Here is an 18,761-nt window from a genome sequence, read left to right as displayed (position 1 = left end):
CCAGGCAACATTTCGGTTAAATGTGAGGCTGCACCCTCACCTCTGAGTCACGAGGTTTGGGGGTCAAGCCCCAAGACATGAACATGATAGCCAGGCTGACACTCCCAATGCTGGGCTGAGGGAGCGCGAGAGTTTTGGAGGTGTCATCTTTCAGATGAAGATTGCTCTCTGCGGAGGAAGTCAGCTATTTGAAGAAGAGCAGAAGGTTTCTTATTTGAAGACGCCTCAGTGTCTATCCCTCAAAGAACATGAATATAAATTCCAAATGATCCGGTTGTCACGTTGTTTGTGGGAGCTTGCTGTGCTCCAATCAGCTGCTACGTTTCCTACATTCCAACAGTGACTACGCCTCATTGGCTAATAAGCGATTTATCTCGCTCCTGAGGTCACGTAATGCAAGTTCTTTCTTTCCGAATTAAATTTGGCTTAATTGATATCGTGAGTGCAGATACGAACTAGACGCAATTCCCGAATCACAACCGGCATTTTTTTCATCATTGAGTTGGGGTAGTGAATGGTGACTCCCGGAATTCTTCGCCATCCCTCGATGCTGTGAAGAGTTACATTAAAATCAGAGGCAGGTCTGCTGCAGACAAAGCTCAGAAGGACACCTCGGGTTACAAGTCTAAAAATTATTTTCTTCCCAGTACGGCTAAGATCTGAGTGTTTTCACCGTCATGGTGGGGGGGGGGGGGAGACATAGCATCAAGGTTTATGTCATGGTAAAATCAATGGAGAATGGTTAAAATCAACCATTCAAAAGGGTTTAATTTGCTGAAATTAAAAATGTTATGAATTTCACGAAGATGTGACGGCGACAGACAATTGGGGAAATATTTTTATATTCCGACCAGGTTTAAGGCAGATTTAATTTATCCTCCATCATTAAAACCTCTTTTAAAGATAGAAATTAGAGCCTATTTCAACAAATGTACTGATGTGAAATATAGAGGGTAGCAGGTACCTCCCAGGCATCGTGCCCAGCAACAGAAAAAGAGGATATTAAATCACATTTTGATGTAATCGTCAAACCCACACCTTTTGGGGGGAAATACAAATTCTTCGGTTTGTCAAGTTGTGATGGGCATTGTTTAGAAATCCCCCGCCCCTGGTTTGCCTGCGGTTTGGGGCCTACTGGACATCTGCTTTTATTAATATAATAAATTGTCTTTTTCTCCCTCTCTCTGTCATTCATCCACCGAGCAATGAAAGGATGCAATGCAGACTGCGGGTGATGGATTGTAAATCATTTGAGATTGAATTACAAGATAATTTGAAAACTTAGCAGTTTGCATTTTGCAGTTGGGATTGTTTTGCAAACTTGCAGTTTTTTTTATGACGATCTGGGATTTTATTAGTCGCTTGTTGAGACATCTATCACGCTGTTCCTCTCCTGTTAGCAGTGGGCAATCTCTGAGCCGCCGAGAGTTCCACCATTGACGCCTGCATTAGCTGGTCCAAAAAAGATTGCTGTATTTTCATTGACACGCAGCGCATTACCATAATTGGCTTTTCTACATGGTAGGACAGAGGAAATAATAATGTCATTTTATTTACAGCCAGAGTATCCCTTTATGAGACTTCTCCAAGTTTCTGCCACGTTGGGTAGGTCAAATGACATCTTTTGATCAGCCCTGTCCAAAGATATCAAGACTGAGTGGCAAGTAATGGAGACTTAGTGACAAAGCAAATCTGGGGAAGGAATAAGACTGCCAGTTTCCTATTAAACAGCCTGCTAAACAGCACAGCTTCACCACGTCTGCTGCGAAGCTACCCTGAGCACCTAAATCAGCAGAGTGAAAGGAGACTGAATTGAACATTAGTGCTGCAAATGACTGCAATGATTGCCACAGCCCGCCAGCAGCAACAACCACCACCCCCTCACCACCACCCTCTCCCCCCCCCCCACCCAACCTCTCATCCCCACCCCGTGCCCCCCCCCCCCCCCCCCCCCCCAAAATCAGCAAGCGAACAGTGCGAATTACAGTTAGACTGTTCTCATCCGATTTGATTTTCATCCTGTTTCTAGCTGGTTTTCTGATCTGGTTTATTTAGGGTTGACATCAGCCAAATGGTGTAGCGGGATATCTCTGACAGATATTCTTATTGATTTAACAAGTTGCGCACTAGAGAGGAGCTCTTTCTCCTGCATACTTTCCTCTGTCAGTTTTGCTCCCGGTTGATCTGTGAATTCAAATATATATATATATTTATATTTGTCGTGAGGTTTCCATGTGGCGCAGAATCTGAAGGTGGCCGGTGCAATTTTTAGGCTTGTTTCTTGTGTGGCATTTTATCATCTTTGGTTTTCTCTCCTGTGTTGTTTTTATTTTTCCTCGTTTGAGAGAAAACCGTGCATTTCTCATGCAGTGCTTTTTCCATTTTTTTTTCTGCTTTCTGTTCCCCCCCCCCCCTCTCTTTCGGGCCAGTTTTCTCTCAGTGTTGGGCCGTCCAGCCCTGACGAGAATACATGCTGAAATGCGTTCTCTGCCGAGCTGGATTCACCACGAGCCCCAGGCTTTGTCAACCCAATCTGCCATGCCCTCAATAATGGAGCCATCTTGCTCTCCACTGCAGTGTCACCTGTCTAGGTGAGCCAGGCTGGTTGCTACGTGAAGTGACAGCGAGCTTCGAGGCGCCGTCGCCTTGGCTGACACGTGCGGTGTGATCCATCCCGCGCAGATAACCTACCCGAGAAGGTGCTTTCCTCCCCTTCTCTGAGCCGTCCCAACTGTTAAAGTAATTACTGACCGGAATATTTTCGGGTAAACTTTTCGCGGGTCATGCGTTGGTGCTGCAGAAACGGGTAACACTGGAAGTGCAGCGCGAAAATATTTTGCGCTTTACATTATACATAAAATCAAGTGGCACAAAAAGAGGCCATTGGGCCCGTTACGCCAGTGCTCTTTGAGAGAACCATCCAATTAGCGCCACTCTCTCACTGCTCTTTCTTCTGTAGTCCTGCCAAGTGTCTCCCTTTCTTACCTAATTCCCTTTTGAACGTTTTGATTGAATCAGATTCCACCATCCTGTCAGACAGCACATTTAGATTGTAAAGCCACCTGCCCAAATAAATGTCTCCTTACTTCCCTTCTGGGTGCTCTGCTGATTACCTTTCTTGCTAGCGAATGATGTCAGACTTCATTGGCCAAGGATAACCGTTCACTCCCTCCATCGCGCTATGGCGGCGGTGTGTACCGCCTGCAAGACGCACTGCAGCAACTCACTCATACTTCTTCCACAGCGCTTTTCAAACTCACACCATCCACCAGTTGGGAGGACAAGGGCAGGAGGCACCACGGAACGCCAGCAACTGCAACTTTCCCTCCGAGTCGCACACACGTCTCGACCTGGAAATATTTTGCTGCTTCTTCAGTGCCGCTGGGAAAATAATCCTGCGACTCTCTACCTAACAGCATTGCGGGAGCGTTGCCACAATATGGACTGCAGCGCCGTCTCAAGGGGCAATTAGGAATTGAGAATAAACGTTGCCGGCAATGCCCATGTCCTGTGAATTAACACATTTTCAAAAAACACAAGAGGTTGCGAATGGTTTGTGGGGTCTTGAATTCCTAAATTTTTCTTTAAATCTCTAAACAGTGGATTAGTTGAGCCCCCCCACCCCCCTCCACCCCGATCCTCCTCTTGCGATAGACAACTGCACAAGAGCTTCACAAAACCTCTGAGGCATCTTCAGCTCCGTCTGGAAAGACTCCCCTTACCCCATCGTTGCATTTTCTGCACCAATTTTATAGAGCTCAAGTCGACGACATTTTGTATTGCTGTGGCATTGTTTAAATTTGGTGAAAGCAGCAGCCAATTCGAATCATGGAATGATGCTGTACCGCAGAGGGCCATTCAGCCCATTCTCCCTGTGTCTGCCCTTGGGAGGAATTATTCAATTAGTCTCCCCCGCTCATTTCTCTAGCCCCGCAATTCTTTCTCTCCAAGCATTTATCCAGTTCCTTGTTTCAGGTGACTATTGCTCGGCTTCCGTCGCTGTTTCAGGCAGAACACTCCAGATCAGAACAATTCATTGTGGAGAACAAAAAAATCTCCTCACCTTGCCTTTAGTCCCTTTGGCCAGTCGCCTTAAAAAAGGTGAAAGGGTTGTTCCAACCTTTTTTTCCTCCCAAAGTGTGAGGCACCTGGTCTTGTGTTTTTTTTTTAATTGGAAAAGACAGGTGAGAGGTCAAGGTTCATAATGCAGGACACCACCAAGTTGGAAGAAGGAAGGAAAAGTGAGGACGGGCTTGATGGCGCCAAGCTTTGAGTTAGGAGAAAGGTGAGAGAGAGAGAGAGAGTGTGGGAGAGAGACAGTGCAGGTGAAAGGTGTGGGGGTAAAATCTCTTTGAATAAATGGTGTCCAATCATTTCATCTACAATGCATCTCCCTATCCTTCAGTAATAGAGATGTTCTTCTTAATACCAGAATATGATTTTTGTTTGTTAAATTGTTATTTTTTCTTTATTCGTTCATGGGATGTGGGCGTCGCTGGTCTGCATTTATTGCCCATTCCTGAGGGCATTTAATGATCAAGCACATTGCTGTGGGTCTGGAGTCACACGTAGGCCAGACCAGGTAAGGATTTTCTCCCCTAAAGGACATTAGTGAACCCAATGGGTTTTTAACGACAATCGACAATAGTTTAATGGTCATCATTACACTTTTAATTACAGATGTTTATTGAATTCAAATTCCACAATCTGCCCTGGTGGGATTCAAACCCAGGTCCCCAGGGCAGTACCCTGGGCCTCTGGACTACTAGTCCACTACGCCACTACCTCCCCTCGAATTGGTTTGTGCGAGAAGCAGGGATTAATTCAATATATGAGCAGCACAGGGGTAAACTCATTGGAAAATAGGGAGGGGTTAGAGGGGCGGTTTTCACGCATTGAAACTATACAGTGGGTTTACGTTGGGTGTGCCACATGTCCTGCTATGGTTTGCCATTGTTAATGGTGGCACGGTAGCACAGTGGTTAGCACTGTTGCTTCACAGCATCAGGGGCCAGGCTTCGATTCCCGGCTTGGGTCACTGTCTGTGCGGAGTCTGCACGTTCTCCCCGTGTCTGCGTGGGTTTCCTCCGGGCGCTCCGGTTTCCTCCCACAAGTCCGGAAAGACGTGCCTCTTAGGTGAATTGAACATTCTGAATTCTCCCTCAGTGTACCCGAACAGGCGCCGGAATGTGGCGACTAGGGGCTTTTCACGGTAACTTCATTGCAGTGTTAATGTAAGCCTACTTTTGGCAATAAAGATTATTATTATTGTTATTAGTTTCTGGAATATAAACTCTGCTGACTGGGAGGGATTTGTATCTAAAACAGCAACAGGCAGACTTTCTACTGAGATTTTGTAGCCGCAGTGTTGACAGAGTGACATGCATTGCAGACTGTTTTATTCTTGTATTAGCTTCAAAGCGCCAGTTAAGACCGACCGAAGCGTTGCACCTGGAGGTGGGGGTGGGAGGAGTGGGTGGTGATGATGTTGAAGGAAAGAGCGTCGCTAACTCAGAGAATTGCAGTGGAAAACAAAACAACCGTCTCCGTATAACCTCAGCACATCGCAAACCTTTACCGCAACCTACACACAACCGACCGGCCTCTTATCTCAGCCGGTGTACTTAATTGGGAAAGTACAGGCCGGTGCCAATTCAGCCAATCTGTCTTTGTAAAAAAAAAAAAATCCCGCAGTTAAAAAATGATAATCCTGAGTCTGGGGTAGGGTCTGTGGAATCCAGTTTGCTGCTGCCACAGACATAACATGTGCTGGGGAAGATTTCCAAAACATTAGGCACAGCATAAATAAAGTAGGCTGAAGTTTAAATATAATGCTGCAGCACTAAATATAGATTCAAACGTAGGTGATGGAAGAGCCTTTGTAACTTGTTAGCTTTGTTACAAACAAGGGTACATTTTGCCTCTCTTGCACATGATCAGTACAGCAGGTATGTTATCGCAAGTGGCTTGTTAACATTGCAGATACTTGCTCCTGTTATTCACTAATATTGATACACAGCGCCCCCCCCCCCCCCCCCACCCCCACCCCCGGGTTTCCCAGCGGCGTGGGGTGGCTTCACTGGGAAATCCCATTGACAAGCGGCGGGAAGAGAGGTTCCCGCTGCCAGCGAACGGTGCACCATCGAGAAACGCGCGGCTGAGGGACTGGAGACCTGGAGGGACTCCCGCCGTGCTTGTTTTTCCCAGTTGGCTGATCATTGTCAGAGAGTAATTTTTGGCTGCGGTGTGAGTAAAAGAAAGAGAGGTCTGTGTCTAAATGGTGCCCTTCACGACCACAGAGTCTCCCACCGACTTTTACCGCCACTGAAGTGCTTTTGAAATGTCGGCACCGTGGCAGCTAACTTGTGCACAGCAAGCTCCCACAGACAGCAATGTCATAACCACCAGACAATCTGTTTTTTTGTGACTGAGGAATAAATATCCTCTCGAGGACAACAGAGATAACTCGCCTGCTTTTCTTTGAGGTCATGCCACGGCATCATTTACGTCCAGCTGAAAGAGCAAACATTAACCAGGTTTAACTTTTCCGTCAAAAAACGGCAGCGCTGGCAGTGCAGCACTCCCTCAGAAATGTACTGGAATGTGAGCCGTGATTTTTTTTTTGGCTCATGTAATGGAAGGCGGGGGTGGACTTGAACCCAACAACTCTGACTCATGGGTCAGGTGGACTTCATAAAATACTTTGGATTTTCTAAACCCTGGCCCATAACAAAATTAAGAGTACTCAATTATGTTTTTTCCAATTAAGGAGCAATTTAGCGTGGCCAATCCACCTAACCTACACATCTTTCTCGGATGTGGGGGTGAGACCCGCGCAGACATGGGGAGAATGTGCAAACTCCACACGGACAGTGACCCGGGGCCGGGATCGAACCCGGGTCCTCAGCGCCGTGAGGCAGCATTACATAATTTTTATGTGATGGTTTCTTTCCTACTTTTCCTTTCTGTCTCTGTTTCTCTCTCTCCCCCCGTCTAATCTTTCTTTCTCTGATCAGATACTATTTCACTCGATTTCCTTCTCCATCATTCCTGTTTCTTTCTTGGTCCTTAAAGCTCATGGCTGAGTGTTGATCCTGTCGCTCACTGAGGTCCCTAATGCCCTGTTATCAGCTCACATTTCCAGCAAGTTACGGTGCAAAAATGCTTCAAGCTAAAGGGCAAAGGGCAATGTTCAGCTAATAAGGCACACCGCAAGATACCCCTCTCCATTAAATTCTGTGCCGCAATATTATCTTGGTTCAACTGTACGTCTACCCCTTGGTAATGCATAACGGACAAGTAATTAGTTCATGATTAAGAGCTGACCAAAGTAGCTTCAGTATCTTGAGGTCACACGGTAGGGATATCAGATTCAGGCATTAGAAAGATCCAAGACTGTCCGATACTTGGGGGAATTCCATATTTGTTGTGTCACTGATCCTTTGTACTGGGGCAAAATGTTGACAATTACTTCGCAATGTTGGAAAATCTTTTCCCTTTGATTTTCCTAAAAAGAAGGATTGAATTTTATTGTATGCTATGTGAGAATGTGAGCGAGCAACTTTTCATTGATATGAGTAAAGCAAGTATCGTTTTCAAAGCCCAATACTTGGGATTTTATTCCGGGTGAAAGGCACAAGACAGTTAGAGAACCACAGGGCCCAAGCCGTTAAGGGCAGCACAGTAGCATGGTGGTTAGCATAAATGCTTCACAGCTCCAGGGTCCCAGGTTCGATTCCCGGCTGGGTCACTGTCTGTGCGGAGTCTGCACGTCCTCCCCGTGTCTGCGTGGGTTTCCTCCGGGTGCTCCGGTTTCCTCCCACAGTCCAAAGATGTGCGCGTTAGGTGGATTGGCCATGCTAAATTGCCCGTAGTGTCCTAAAAAGGGGGTTGTTGGGTTACGGGTATAGGGTGGATACGTGTGTTTGAGTAGGGTAATCATTGCTCGGCACAACATCGAGGGCCGAAGGGCCTGTTCTGTGCTGTACTGTTCTATGTTCTACGTTCTAAGTGTCTGTGCTCCCGTCCGAATCCTGGCTCCATCAGACACATCAAATGTGTGACTTTGGGTACCCTGAGATCTGTCTCCCCCATTTGCAGTGGTGCGGAGTCGTCAGGTAACGGGCGCGATTCTCCGTCCGTGTCCCCCCCCCCCCCCCCCCCCCCCACCCTGCTTGTCAACGGTATTTCCCATTTAAGCCACCCCACACCGCCAGGAATCCCGCGGGCAAAGGCACGCTGTTGGCAGGAGACGGGAATCCCGACAACTGGAGAATTCCGGCTCCGTTCAGGCCTCACAGTTAAAAATACAAGTGCGGATTCAGGAGAGTGTCAGGTCCTTTTGGTAGGAAGCTGGGGGGGTAACACTCCACCGACACACCAGATGTTGTTCCAGTCACGTACCTGTGTTTTGAGGCTAAATTATTTTGCGTGTAAGTGCAACCATTCCCTACCTAAGTGTCCACATCCTTTTTTTCTCTAACATGACCCAGTCTGTCACTGAGTTACTAATTTGACATTCAGCCCCCCCCAAAAAAAACACTTTCCCGTTCATTAAAAAAATATTTATGGGGGATTGATTTTTTTTGATAAACAGCTTTACTTGCTGACCATAATTTGTTTTTCTAATGTATTTTGCTTCCGCCAACATCCCCCCCCCCCCCCCCCCCTTTTGCTTTGGTGGGAAGTTGCGTGAGGTCAATGCTCCCCCTTTTGGTTTTGGTTTATGTTAAGACTAATCAACATTTCTGCAGACCAGTCACAAGAACATAAGAAATGGGAGCAGGAGTGGATCTTGTGGTGCGTTGAACCTGCTCCTCCGTTCAATACAATCGTGGCTGATCTTGGCCTGAGATGGCCGGACTGTCACATGAGGAGAGACTATGTTGGTTGGGATTATATTGATTGAAAATTAGAAGAGTGAGGGGGGATCTGAGAAAAACCTATATGAGTTTCTAACAGGATGAGACAGGGTAGATTCAGAAAGAATGTTCCCCATGGTGGGGGAGTCCAGATCGAGGGGGTCATAGTTTGAGGATAAGGGGTAAACCTTTTAGGACTGAGGTGAGGAGAAATTTCTGCACCCAGAGAGTGGGGAATCTGTGGAATTCGCGATCACAGGAAGTAGTTGTGTAATTTCAAGAAGGAATTAGATCTAGCTCTTGGGGCTAAAGGGATATGGTGGGAAGGCGGGATCAGGGTATTGAACTTGATGATCAACCATGATCATAATGAATGGCGGAGCAGGCTCAAAGGGCCAAATGGCCTCCTCCTGCTTCTATTTCCTATGTACGTTTCTATGCGTGGGCTTCAATGCCATTTTCCCACCTGCTCCCCGTAACCCTTAATTCTCTGAGAGACCAAAGGTCTGTCCACACCAGTCTTAAATGTATTCGCCGATTACGGGCAGCATGGTAGCATTGTGGTTAGCACAATTGCTTCACAGCTCCAGGGTCGAAGGTTCGATTCCCGGCTTGGGTCACTGTCAGCGTGGAGTCTGCACATTCTCCCCTTGTGTACGTGGGTTTCCTCCGGGTGCTCCGGTTTCCTCCCACAGTCCAAAGATGTGCAGGTTAGGTGGATTGGCCATGTGAAATTGCCCTTTGTGTCCAAAATTGCCCTTTGTGTTGGATGGGGTTAATGGGTTATGGGGATAGGGTGGAGGTGTGGACCTTGGGTAGGGTGCTCTTTCCAAGAGCCGGTACAGTCTCGATGGGCCGAATCGCCTCCTTCTGCACTGTAAATTCTATCTATAATGGCCCGCCCTCTGGAATAGAGAATTTCAAAGATTCACAACCCCTTTGAGTGAAGAAATGTCTCCTCTTCTCAGTCCGGAACGATCCCCCCCCCCCTTATCCTGAGTCTGTGCCCCCCCCCCCCCTTATCCTGAGTCTGTGCCCCCCCCCCCCGTGCTTTAGATTTCCCGACCAGGGAAAACCAGCTCTCAGTGTCCACCCTAACAAGCCCCTTCGGAATCTGGTAGATTTCTGTGAGATCACCTCTCATTCGACTAAACTCCGGAGTACGTTAACCCAATTTACTCAGCCTCTCATCATAGGACAACCCCCTCCTAATCCAGGGACCAATCTATTGAACCATCACTGAACAGCCTAAGGCAAGTATATCCTTCTTTAGATATTTCATAGAATTTTCATACAATTTACAGTGCAGAAGGAGGCCATTCGGCCCATCGGGTCTGCACCGGCTCTTGGAAAGAGCACCCTACCCAAGGTCAACACCTCCACCCTATCCCCATAACCCAGTAACCCCACCCAACACTAAGGGCAATTTTGGACACTAAGGGCAATTTATCGTGGCCAATCCGCCTAACCTGCACATCTTTGGACTGTGGGAGGAAACCGGAGCACCCGGAGGTAACCCATGCACAGACGGGGAGAACGTGCAGACTCCACACAGACAGTGACCCAAGTCGGAATCGAACTTGGGACCCTGGAGCTGTGAAGTAATTGTGCTAACCACTGTGCTACCGTGCTGCCATTTGGCACATTTGGTGTAAACATTGTGGCAGGTAGAACTCCACTTAGTCCTGATTAGGTAAATATTTCTGTTAAACACGTAATTCTGCTTTGTACAGACATTTATGGCAATGCCTCCAGTTTAATTGGGTTGTAACGCATCATCGCAGTTAATGAAGGTGGACGTGGAAATAGAATCATAGAATTCCTACAGGGCAGAAGGAGGCCATTCGGCCCATTGAGTCTGCATCGATCCTCTGAAAAAGCACCCTACCTAGGCCCAATCTCCCACCCTATCCCTGCAACCCCATAACCCATTTAACCTGCACATCGTTGGACACTTAAGGGGCAATAGATCGTGGCCAATCTACCTAACCTTCACATCTTTGGACTGTGGGAGGAAACCAGAGCACGCGGAGCAAACGCATATACGGGGAGAATGCGCAAACTCCACACAGAATCGAACCCGGGTCCCTGGCACAGTGAGGCAGCAGTGCTAACTACTGTGCCACCCTGTAACTGTTCAGCAATGGGAAGGTTTGTGAATTCAATTGAAAGAAAACTAAAACACAAGAAAGAGTTAATATGTAATTCAGGCACATCGCAATGCTAAATAGAGATCGCCGTCACAGTACAGTTAACATAAAGTGCTCAGGCACCCTTATTTGTTTTTAAGGAAATCACACATTTGGTGTAAACATTGTGGCAGGAGAATTAAATGATCGTTTAATAAAACTGTGTAATATGCGGAATTGCTTGACACTAAATCTGGCTCAGCATCAGAATTCATGTTGCATTGTGTGGCATTATTAGTATCGTAAAGGATAAACAAACCTCAACTATATTATTTTTTGGGATCAGTATCCTCACGATCTGAACAAAAAAATCTATAACTTACCTGCTGGGTCTTTTCTGCCCAGGATCCAGCTCCAGGTTTTGCTCCAAAATCCAGCTCCAAGTTTTATCCAAGAATCCAGCTCCACATTTTGCCCCATGATTGATTCTAGATTTTGTCCAAGGATCCAGCTCCAGGTTCTGCCCCAAACACAAGCTCCAGGTTTTCTCCGAGGATCCAGCTCCAGGTTTTGCTCCATAATTCGTTCCAGATTTTGTCTCAGGATCCAGCTCCAGATTATGCTGCAAAATCCATCTCCAGGTTTTCTCCAAGGATCCAACTGCAGGTTTTGTCCCATAATTGGTTCCAGAATTTGTCTCCGGATTCAGCTCCGGGTTTTACTCCAAACCCCAGCTCCAGGTTTTCTTAAAGAATCCAGCTCCAGGTTTTGCTCCATAATTGGTTCCAGAATTTTTCCAAGGATCCAGCTCCAGGTTTTGCCCTGTAATTGGTTACAGATTTTGTCTCAGATTGCAGCTCCAGCTTTTGCCCCAAACTCCAACTCCGTGCTTTGTCCTGGGATCCAGCTCCAGGTTTTGCCCCATAATTGGTTCCAGATTTTGTCCAAGAATCCAGCTCCAGGTTTTGCCTTGACAAGAGAAGCCTCAGGTTAAAATTGCAGATCAGATACCGATTACATTGTCAGACCTAATCTGCATATGTAAAGAAAAGCTAGCCAAGCTTGGGAAATGACTGGTACTGATCCAAACTAGAGTTCCATTTTATGTTTTTCACGACTAGTTCAGACCAGTAGCAGCCAGATCCCAAGATCTCCTGGCTTTTCCTGCCTTCCTGTGGGAGTCCTCCTGAAACGGTAGGGTAATACAAAGAAAGAAAGGAAGGAAAGTCTGCATCTGTATAGTGCCTTATTTCACAACCCCAGAACATCCTAAAACACTTTACATTTGAAGCGTACACGGACAGCACGGTAGCACAGTGGTTAGCACTGTGGCTTCACAGCGCCATGGACCTGGGTTTGATTCCCGGCTTGGGTCACCGTCTGTGCGGAGTCTGCACCTTCTCCCCGTGTCTGCGTGGGTTTCCTCCGGGTGCTCCGGTTTCCTCCCACAGATCCCGAAAGATGTGCTTGTCAGGTGAATTGGACATTCTGAATTCTCCCTCTGTGTACCCGAACAGGCGCCGGAATGTGGCGACTAGGGGATTTTCACAGTAACTTCACTGCAGTGTTAATGTAAGCCTACTTGTGACAATAAAGATCATTCTTATAGTTACTGTTGTAACATAAGAGATGTGGCAACCGATTTGCTCACAGCAAGCTCCCACAAACTGCAATGCGACAGGTTACCTGTTTGTGTGCTGCGGGGAGGAAAGGGGTTCAGAGAGGGTAGCATCGTCCCCTTCCCCAACAGGCTTAATTTGCACTGTTAAAACTGGGACCAGTGGTTATTTTCTTATAGGAAATCTTTCGGGGGGCTGGGCAGGACAGGTCTGTTTTTGTTTTACTTTACAGTCAGAACTAAAGGTTGTTTTTTTTTGGAAAAAGGCATAATTACATAAATCCTCGAAGAAAGTCCAGTAATATCCCTGCAGCAAAATACAATGTGTTAACATTTAGTTTAATGTAAATTGGAAGTTAGGGAAATACCTCACAGTGAGCTATTTGCAAAATCCATTTTGGCGGCAGGTAGATGGAACTCAGATACAGATCAGCCATGATCTGACTGAACGGCAAAGAGCCTAGAGGGGCTGAATGGCCTCCTCCCCCCCCCCCCTTCCTAAATTCATGATCTTTTGAAATGAAGGATTTTACCACCATGCCCAGCTCTCAGTAACGTTTTGCTTGTATATCTTTACTTTGCCAGCTTACGTCCCGGAGGAAGAGCTGAAGGCGGCTGAACTGAACGAAGATCTTCAAGACAAGGACCAGCCATCAGGGAGCGACCAGGAGCACGAGTTTATGTGCGAGGAGGAGGAGGAGGAGAGTAAAGAGGTGCCCAGTTGCCAGAATTCGCCCGTCAGCACGCCCAACAATCCAGAGCCAGGCTACGGGTCGCCCGCCAGTGACACCAGTGACCAGCTGGCCGAATTGCAGAGCACCTCGTCCAAGGAAGGGCAGGAGAAAGAGGAGGGGCTGATTGCGGAGAGCGTTCAGGCTTCGCGGGACAGTCTGGCGCAGATGAAAGCTGCCTACTCCAACCTTCTGAGCAGCTCCTACTGGACCAGCCTGGGCCTGGACCTGAAGCAGCCCAACCAGCCCAGCGCCAGCACCAGCAGCAGCGGCAGCAGCAGCCACAACGGCAGCAGCCACAACGGCAATGGCGGCGGGGTGGGCTACGACTGGCACCAAGCCGCGTTGGCCAAAACCCTGCAGCAAACCCCGTACGGGGTGCTGCCAGAGTCCAGCCTGTTCAGCACGGTGCAGCTGTACAGGCAGCACAGCAAGCTCTTTGGTTCCGTCTTCACCGGGGCCAGCAAGTTTCGGTGCAAGGACTGCAGCTCCGCCTACGACACCTTGGTGGACCTGACGGTGCACATGAACGAGACGGGCCACTACCGTGATGACAACAAGGACAAGGATGCAAACAACCCCCGCAAGTGGTCCAAGCCCAGGAAACGGTCCCTCATGGAAATGGAGGGCAAGGAGGACGCGCAGAAGGTATTGAAATGCATGTACTGCGGGCACTCCTTCGAGTCCCTGCAAGATCTCAGTGTCCACATGATCAAAACCAAGCATTACCAGAAAGTGCCTCTGAAGGAGCCGGTGCCCGCCCTCGCCTCCAAACTGCTGCCCCCCAACAAAAGAAGAGTCCAGCACGACATTCAGCCTTGCTCACCGGAGTCCGCAGTGAACCCCACCGGCATGCCAGGCGGCGAACCGGCTTCTGCCCAGAAAGCTGCCAATCCCTACGTGACCCCCAACAACCGTTACGGCTATCAGAACGGTGCCAGCTACACCTGGCAGTTTGAGGCCCGCAAAGCCCAGATACTGAAGTGCATGGAGTGCGGCAGCTCACATGACACACTACAGCAGCTGACCGCCCACATGATGGTGACCGGCCATTTCTTGAAAGTCACCAACTCCGCCTCCAAAAAGGGGAAGCAGCTGGTTTTTGACGTGGTGGGCGAGGAGAAGATCCAGTCCATTCCTTTGCCGCCTTCAACTCCGACAAAGATTGCGCCGCCCACCCCCGTGGTAAAGCCTGAAGCTCTGCCTCCGCCGGTCGTGGAGCCGAGGAAGGAGCACGAGGAGGAGCCCGCGGAGGAGAACGGGAAGGAACGGGAGATAAAGGAGGAGAAAGATGATTGCACGGAGAAGTTTGAGTCCACGTCACAGTATCAGTATCTTCGAGAAGAGGACCTGGATGACAGCCCGAAAGGTGGAATTGATATACTGAAGTCCTTGGAGAACACAGTCACCTCAGCAATTAACAAAGCTCAGAATGGGGCACCTACATGGGGGGGCTACTCCAGCATTCATGCAGCCTATCAGCTTTCTGGGTCCATAAGGCCATTTCATCCAACAGTGCAGAACGTTCAGTTGACCCCATTCTATGCTCATGGCATTAAGGCCTTGTCTTTAGAGCACCTCACAGCTGTGGAGCCCTCAGAGTGCCAATCGCCACCACCTCAAAAGAGCAATGTCCATGCTATGGAGGAACTGGTGGAGAAGGTGACCGGCAAAATGGCCATTAAATCGGAGGATAAGCCAGTGGAGAAAGAGCCAGCGGCCACACCCGTGACCAGAACAAGCTGCTGTGGACTGTCGCCCCCCAACGCTAAGGACCCTCCTAAAGCTGAAGACCTTGACGGTTCGGCCCAGCTGAAGAGAGGTGTGGATGGGGAGGAAGTGAAAGTGAAAAGGGAGAGCAATTTGGACAGCCCTCCCTCAAACGGGACAGAATGTCTGAAATCAACTGTGAGCAATGGCTGTAACAGTATGGCAATTATCACCGACCATTCACCAGAGTCACCATTCGTCAATCCACTCAGCGCACTGCAGTCAATTATGAACACGCACTTGGGCAAGGCTGCAAAGCCATTGAGCCCTAGCCTTGATCCATTGGCCATGCTGTACAAAATAAGCAACAGTGTGTTAGACAAGCCCATATTCCCTGCTGCGCAGGCCAAACAAGCAGACATTGTAGATCGATACTACTACGAAAACAATGACCAACCCATGGACTTGACAAAGTCCAAAAGCAGCAAAAAGCTCATTTCGGCCATGACAGAAACGATACTCTCTTCGTCGCGGGAAAACGCTCTCCTGGACATCTCTGACATGGTCAAGAACCTCACGGGCCGGTTGACGCCCAAGTCTTCGACCCCGTCAACGGTTTCGGAAAAATCCGAAGCAGACGTGAGCAGCTTTGAGGATACCTTGGAGGATATCTCTCCAGTCCAGAAACGGAAGGGCAGACAGTCCAACTGGAACCCTCAGCACCTTCTGATACTCCAAGCCCAGTTTGCGGCCAGCTTACGCGAGTCCTCTGAAGGCAAATACATAATGTCGGACCTAAACCTCCATGAGCGGGTGCACATTTCAAAGTTTACTGGTCTCTCCATGACCACGATAAGCCATTGGCTGGCCAATGTAAAGTATCAATTGCGAAGGACAGGTGGAACTAAATTCCTGAAGAACTTAGACACAGGTCACCCCGTTTTCTTCTGTAATGATTGTGCCTCACAGTTTAGGACTCCTTCCGGCTACATAGGCCATTTGGAATCTCACTTAGGGTTTTCTATGAAGGATCTCTCAAAGTTATCAATAGAGCAGATTCGAGAACAGCAGGCAATTTCAAAGATCATACCAAATAAGACACTGAGTTCAGTTGGGGTGTCAGAGGAGGACATAAGCTGTACATTCCAGTGTAAAATGTGCAACCGAACTTTTGCCAGCAAACATGCGGTCAAACTGCACCTTAGCAAAACACATGGCAAATCTCCAGAGGACCATCTGTTATATGTAACTGAATTTGAAAAACAATAGTACCCAGGTAAGGAGATGTGTAACTACGCATGTACTGATAAACACAGAGCATGACGAAACACTCAAGGATGAATGTAATGAACATTTCCTCATGTCTAGACAGTGTGTACTTATTTGTCATTTTTATTTTGTGTTAACACTTCCTAACAAATAATCTCCAGAGAAATAACATCACTCCAGAGTTCATTGCTACAATAATTTCTCTTATCCTGTAACAATCCGGTGTGCTGTTCGGACAGTCACATGGTTTCCGATTCAGCATTTTATTTTGATTCAGGTGAGCACATATTTAATTGTATATTTGGAAGAAGGAGGTTCAGGGCCTGGCTGAGGTAACAAAAAAAAAAAGCACATTAATATCAAAATGGAATGACATCTTTGCAATTTGACCCATTATCTTTTGAACTTTGAACTGGAAGCAATTACTGTCAACGTAATTCCATAATTGCAATTGCAGTCCTTGTGAGAAAACAAATAAAAGTTATATTTGAACCTATATTCTATATGGAAGGTTATGTGTTATATTGTAGGCCTTTGCAGTACACTTGTTGATAAATATTTGGCAACTGTTGAAAGTCCTTTAGCTCAGAGAATTGAAGAGGAGCGTAAACATGATCCAAACATTCTGCCGTTCCTGAAAATCACTGTTTTTAATCCCGTAAAGAACTTGCAAACACACTGAATGTTCAGAATAATATGAGAAGCATGCAGAATCCCAAAACATTTCAAAATGATGCCCTCCTTTGACTAACTCTTAATGCATGCTGCAAAAGAAATGTCGATTGGCTAAATGCTTGATCGGATAAACAAATGAGAATTTTAATTTTTCCATTTTGCTGACATCCCAAATTATCTGAGAAAGATAATAAGGTAGACTTGCATTTGTATAGCGCCCTTCGTGACTACTGAATGACTCAGCGCACTTTACAGCCCACCTAAGTGCCTGTGAAGCGTAGGACTTGTTGCAACGTAGGAAACTTGGCAGCCACATTGTGCACAGCAAGATCCCAAGAACAGCAGGTCTTGCAGTGGCCGGATGATCCTGTTCTGCGATGTGTTTTTAAAAATAAATTTAGAGCACCCAATTCTTTTTTTCCAATTAGGGGGCAATTTAGCACGGCCAATCCACCTACCTTGCACATCTTTGGGTTGCGGGGGCGAAACCAAAGCAAACGCGGGAAGAACGTGCAAACTCCACACGGACAGTGACCCAGAGCCGGGATCGAACCTGGGACCTCGACGCCGTGAGGCAGCAGGGCTAACCCACTGCACCACCATGCTGCCCCCCCCTGTTCTGCGATGTTGATTGGTGCAGAAACATTGACCAGGACACTGGGCCTAATTTCCGCCCCTCCTCTTTGCCGATATAGAGGCCGTGTGATTTTCTTTGCCTTCCTGATGGTTTTAATGTCTGGTCTGAAAGTTGGTGGCTCAGACAGTGTGGCACTCCCTCACAGCTCCATCAGAGTGCCAGTCTTGATCTTTGTGCTATATTTTGTGATTTCCTGCCTGCTCATATAAATTGATCGGCTAAATTATTGGATTTCAGAATTCTGATTAGAAGACTGGTTGGCTCTCACATGGTTGGTAACAGCAGTGTTAAAGTAGGAGTGATTGTGTAGGTTCCAAAGGGTTATGACATTCTGGTCTGTGCAATGATAGAATGGCTGCCTGACTCTGTCAGTCACAACACTCACACCTGAAAGGAACAACGGAGGCCCAGCGAGGTGAGTCGGCTCAATTTGCACATTGTTTGCATGCACCACAAACATGAGGGTGGGAGTGGCCAATTTTCTAAAGTTGGTGGTATTGAAATGGGCGCTCACTCTGCACCGTACAACGTCGTCCATCCATTAATGCGCAAGGGGAAATCAAGTTGCCTGCATAATGGCTAGCCACTCTCATGCCACTCTCATGCTACCCAGAAGACCTCCAGGAAAAGGCCATCTGGCCCCTCCAGCCAGACCTGCCCCTCAACAGGTTCATGGCCAAATTTCTGTCTCAACTCCATCTTCTTGCATTAACTCCGAGTCTCTTGATTAATACCCCAAAATCGAAAAAAAACTCTTGTCTTCAGTGCACCCGATAGTTGAGCACCCACCGCTCTCTCGGTTAGAGAATTCCAAAGATCCACAACGCTCTGAGTCAAGAGCTTTTAAGACAACATCACCCCCACAATTGTGGTTAGCACTGTTGCTTCACAGTGCCAGGGTCCCAGGTTCGAGTCCCAGCTTGGGTCACTGTCTCTGCGGCGTTTGCTCATTCTCCCCGTGTCTGCGTGGGTTTCCTCCGGGTGCTTCAGTTTCCTCCCACAGTCCAAAGATGTGCAGGTTAGGTGGATTGGACATGATAAATTGCCCTTAGTGTCCAAAGATGTGCAGGTTAGGTGAATTGGCCATGCTAAATTGCCCTTCGTGTCCAAAGATGTGCAGGTTAGGTGGAT

The 18,761-nt window shown here is 47.7% G+C and overlaps 1 protein-coding gene across 2 annotated transcripts in view; it reads left to right on the top strand.

The window, feature by feature from the left end:
• The window catches only part of tshz1 (teashirt zinc finger homeobox 1), a 99,699-nt gene extending 82,883 nt beyond the window's left edge, over positions 1 to 16,816 (top strand). Inside the window, exons 1-2 of one of the 2 annotated variants that reach the window (XM_038810281.1) lie at positions 4,545 to 4,582; positions 13,194 to 16,816. In XM_038810281.1, the coding sequence (XP_038666209.1) occupies positions 13,289 to 16,318 (3,030 nt within the window). In that variant the 5' untranslated portion in view covers positions 4,545 to 4,582; positions 13,194 to 13,288 and the 3' untranslated portion in view covers positions 16,319 to 16,816. Of the gene's footprint in view, positions 1 to 4,544; positions 4,583 to 13,193 lie in introns of those variants that run through there. The other variant, XM_038810280.1, reaches the window with a different exon arrangement.
• The last annotated feature ends 1,945 nt before the right edge of the window (positions 16,817 to 18,761 follow it).

Source organism: Scyliorhinus canicula, chromosome 10 (genome assembly GCF_902713615.1).
Source record: "Scyliorhinus canicula chromosome 10, sScyCan1.1, whole genome shotgun sequence".
NCBI classification, from domain to species: Eukaryota; Metazoa; Chordata; class Chondrichthyes; order Carcharhiniformes; family Scyliorhinidae; genus Scyliorhinus; species Scyliorhinus canicula.
This window is presented reverse-complemented; position numbering and strand designations above follow the sequence as displayed.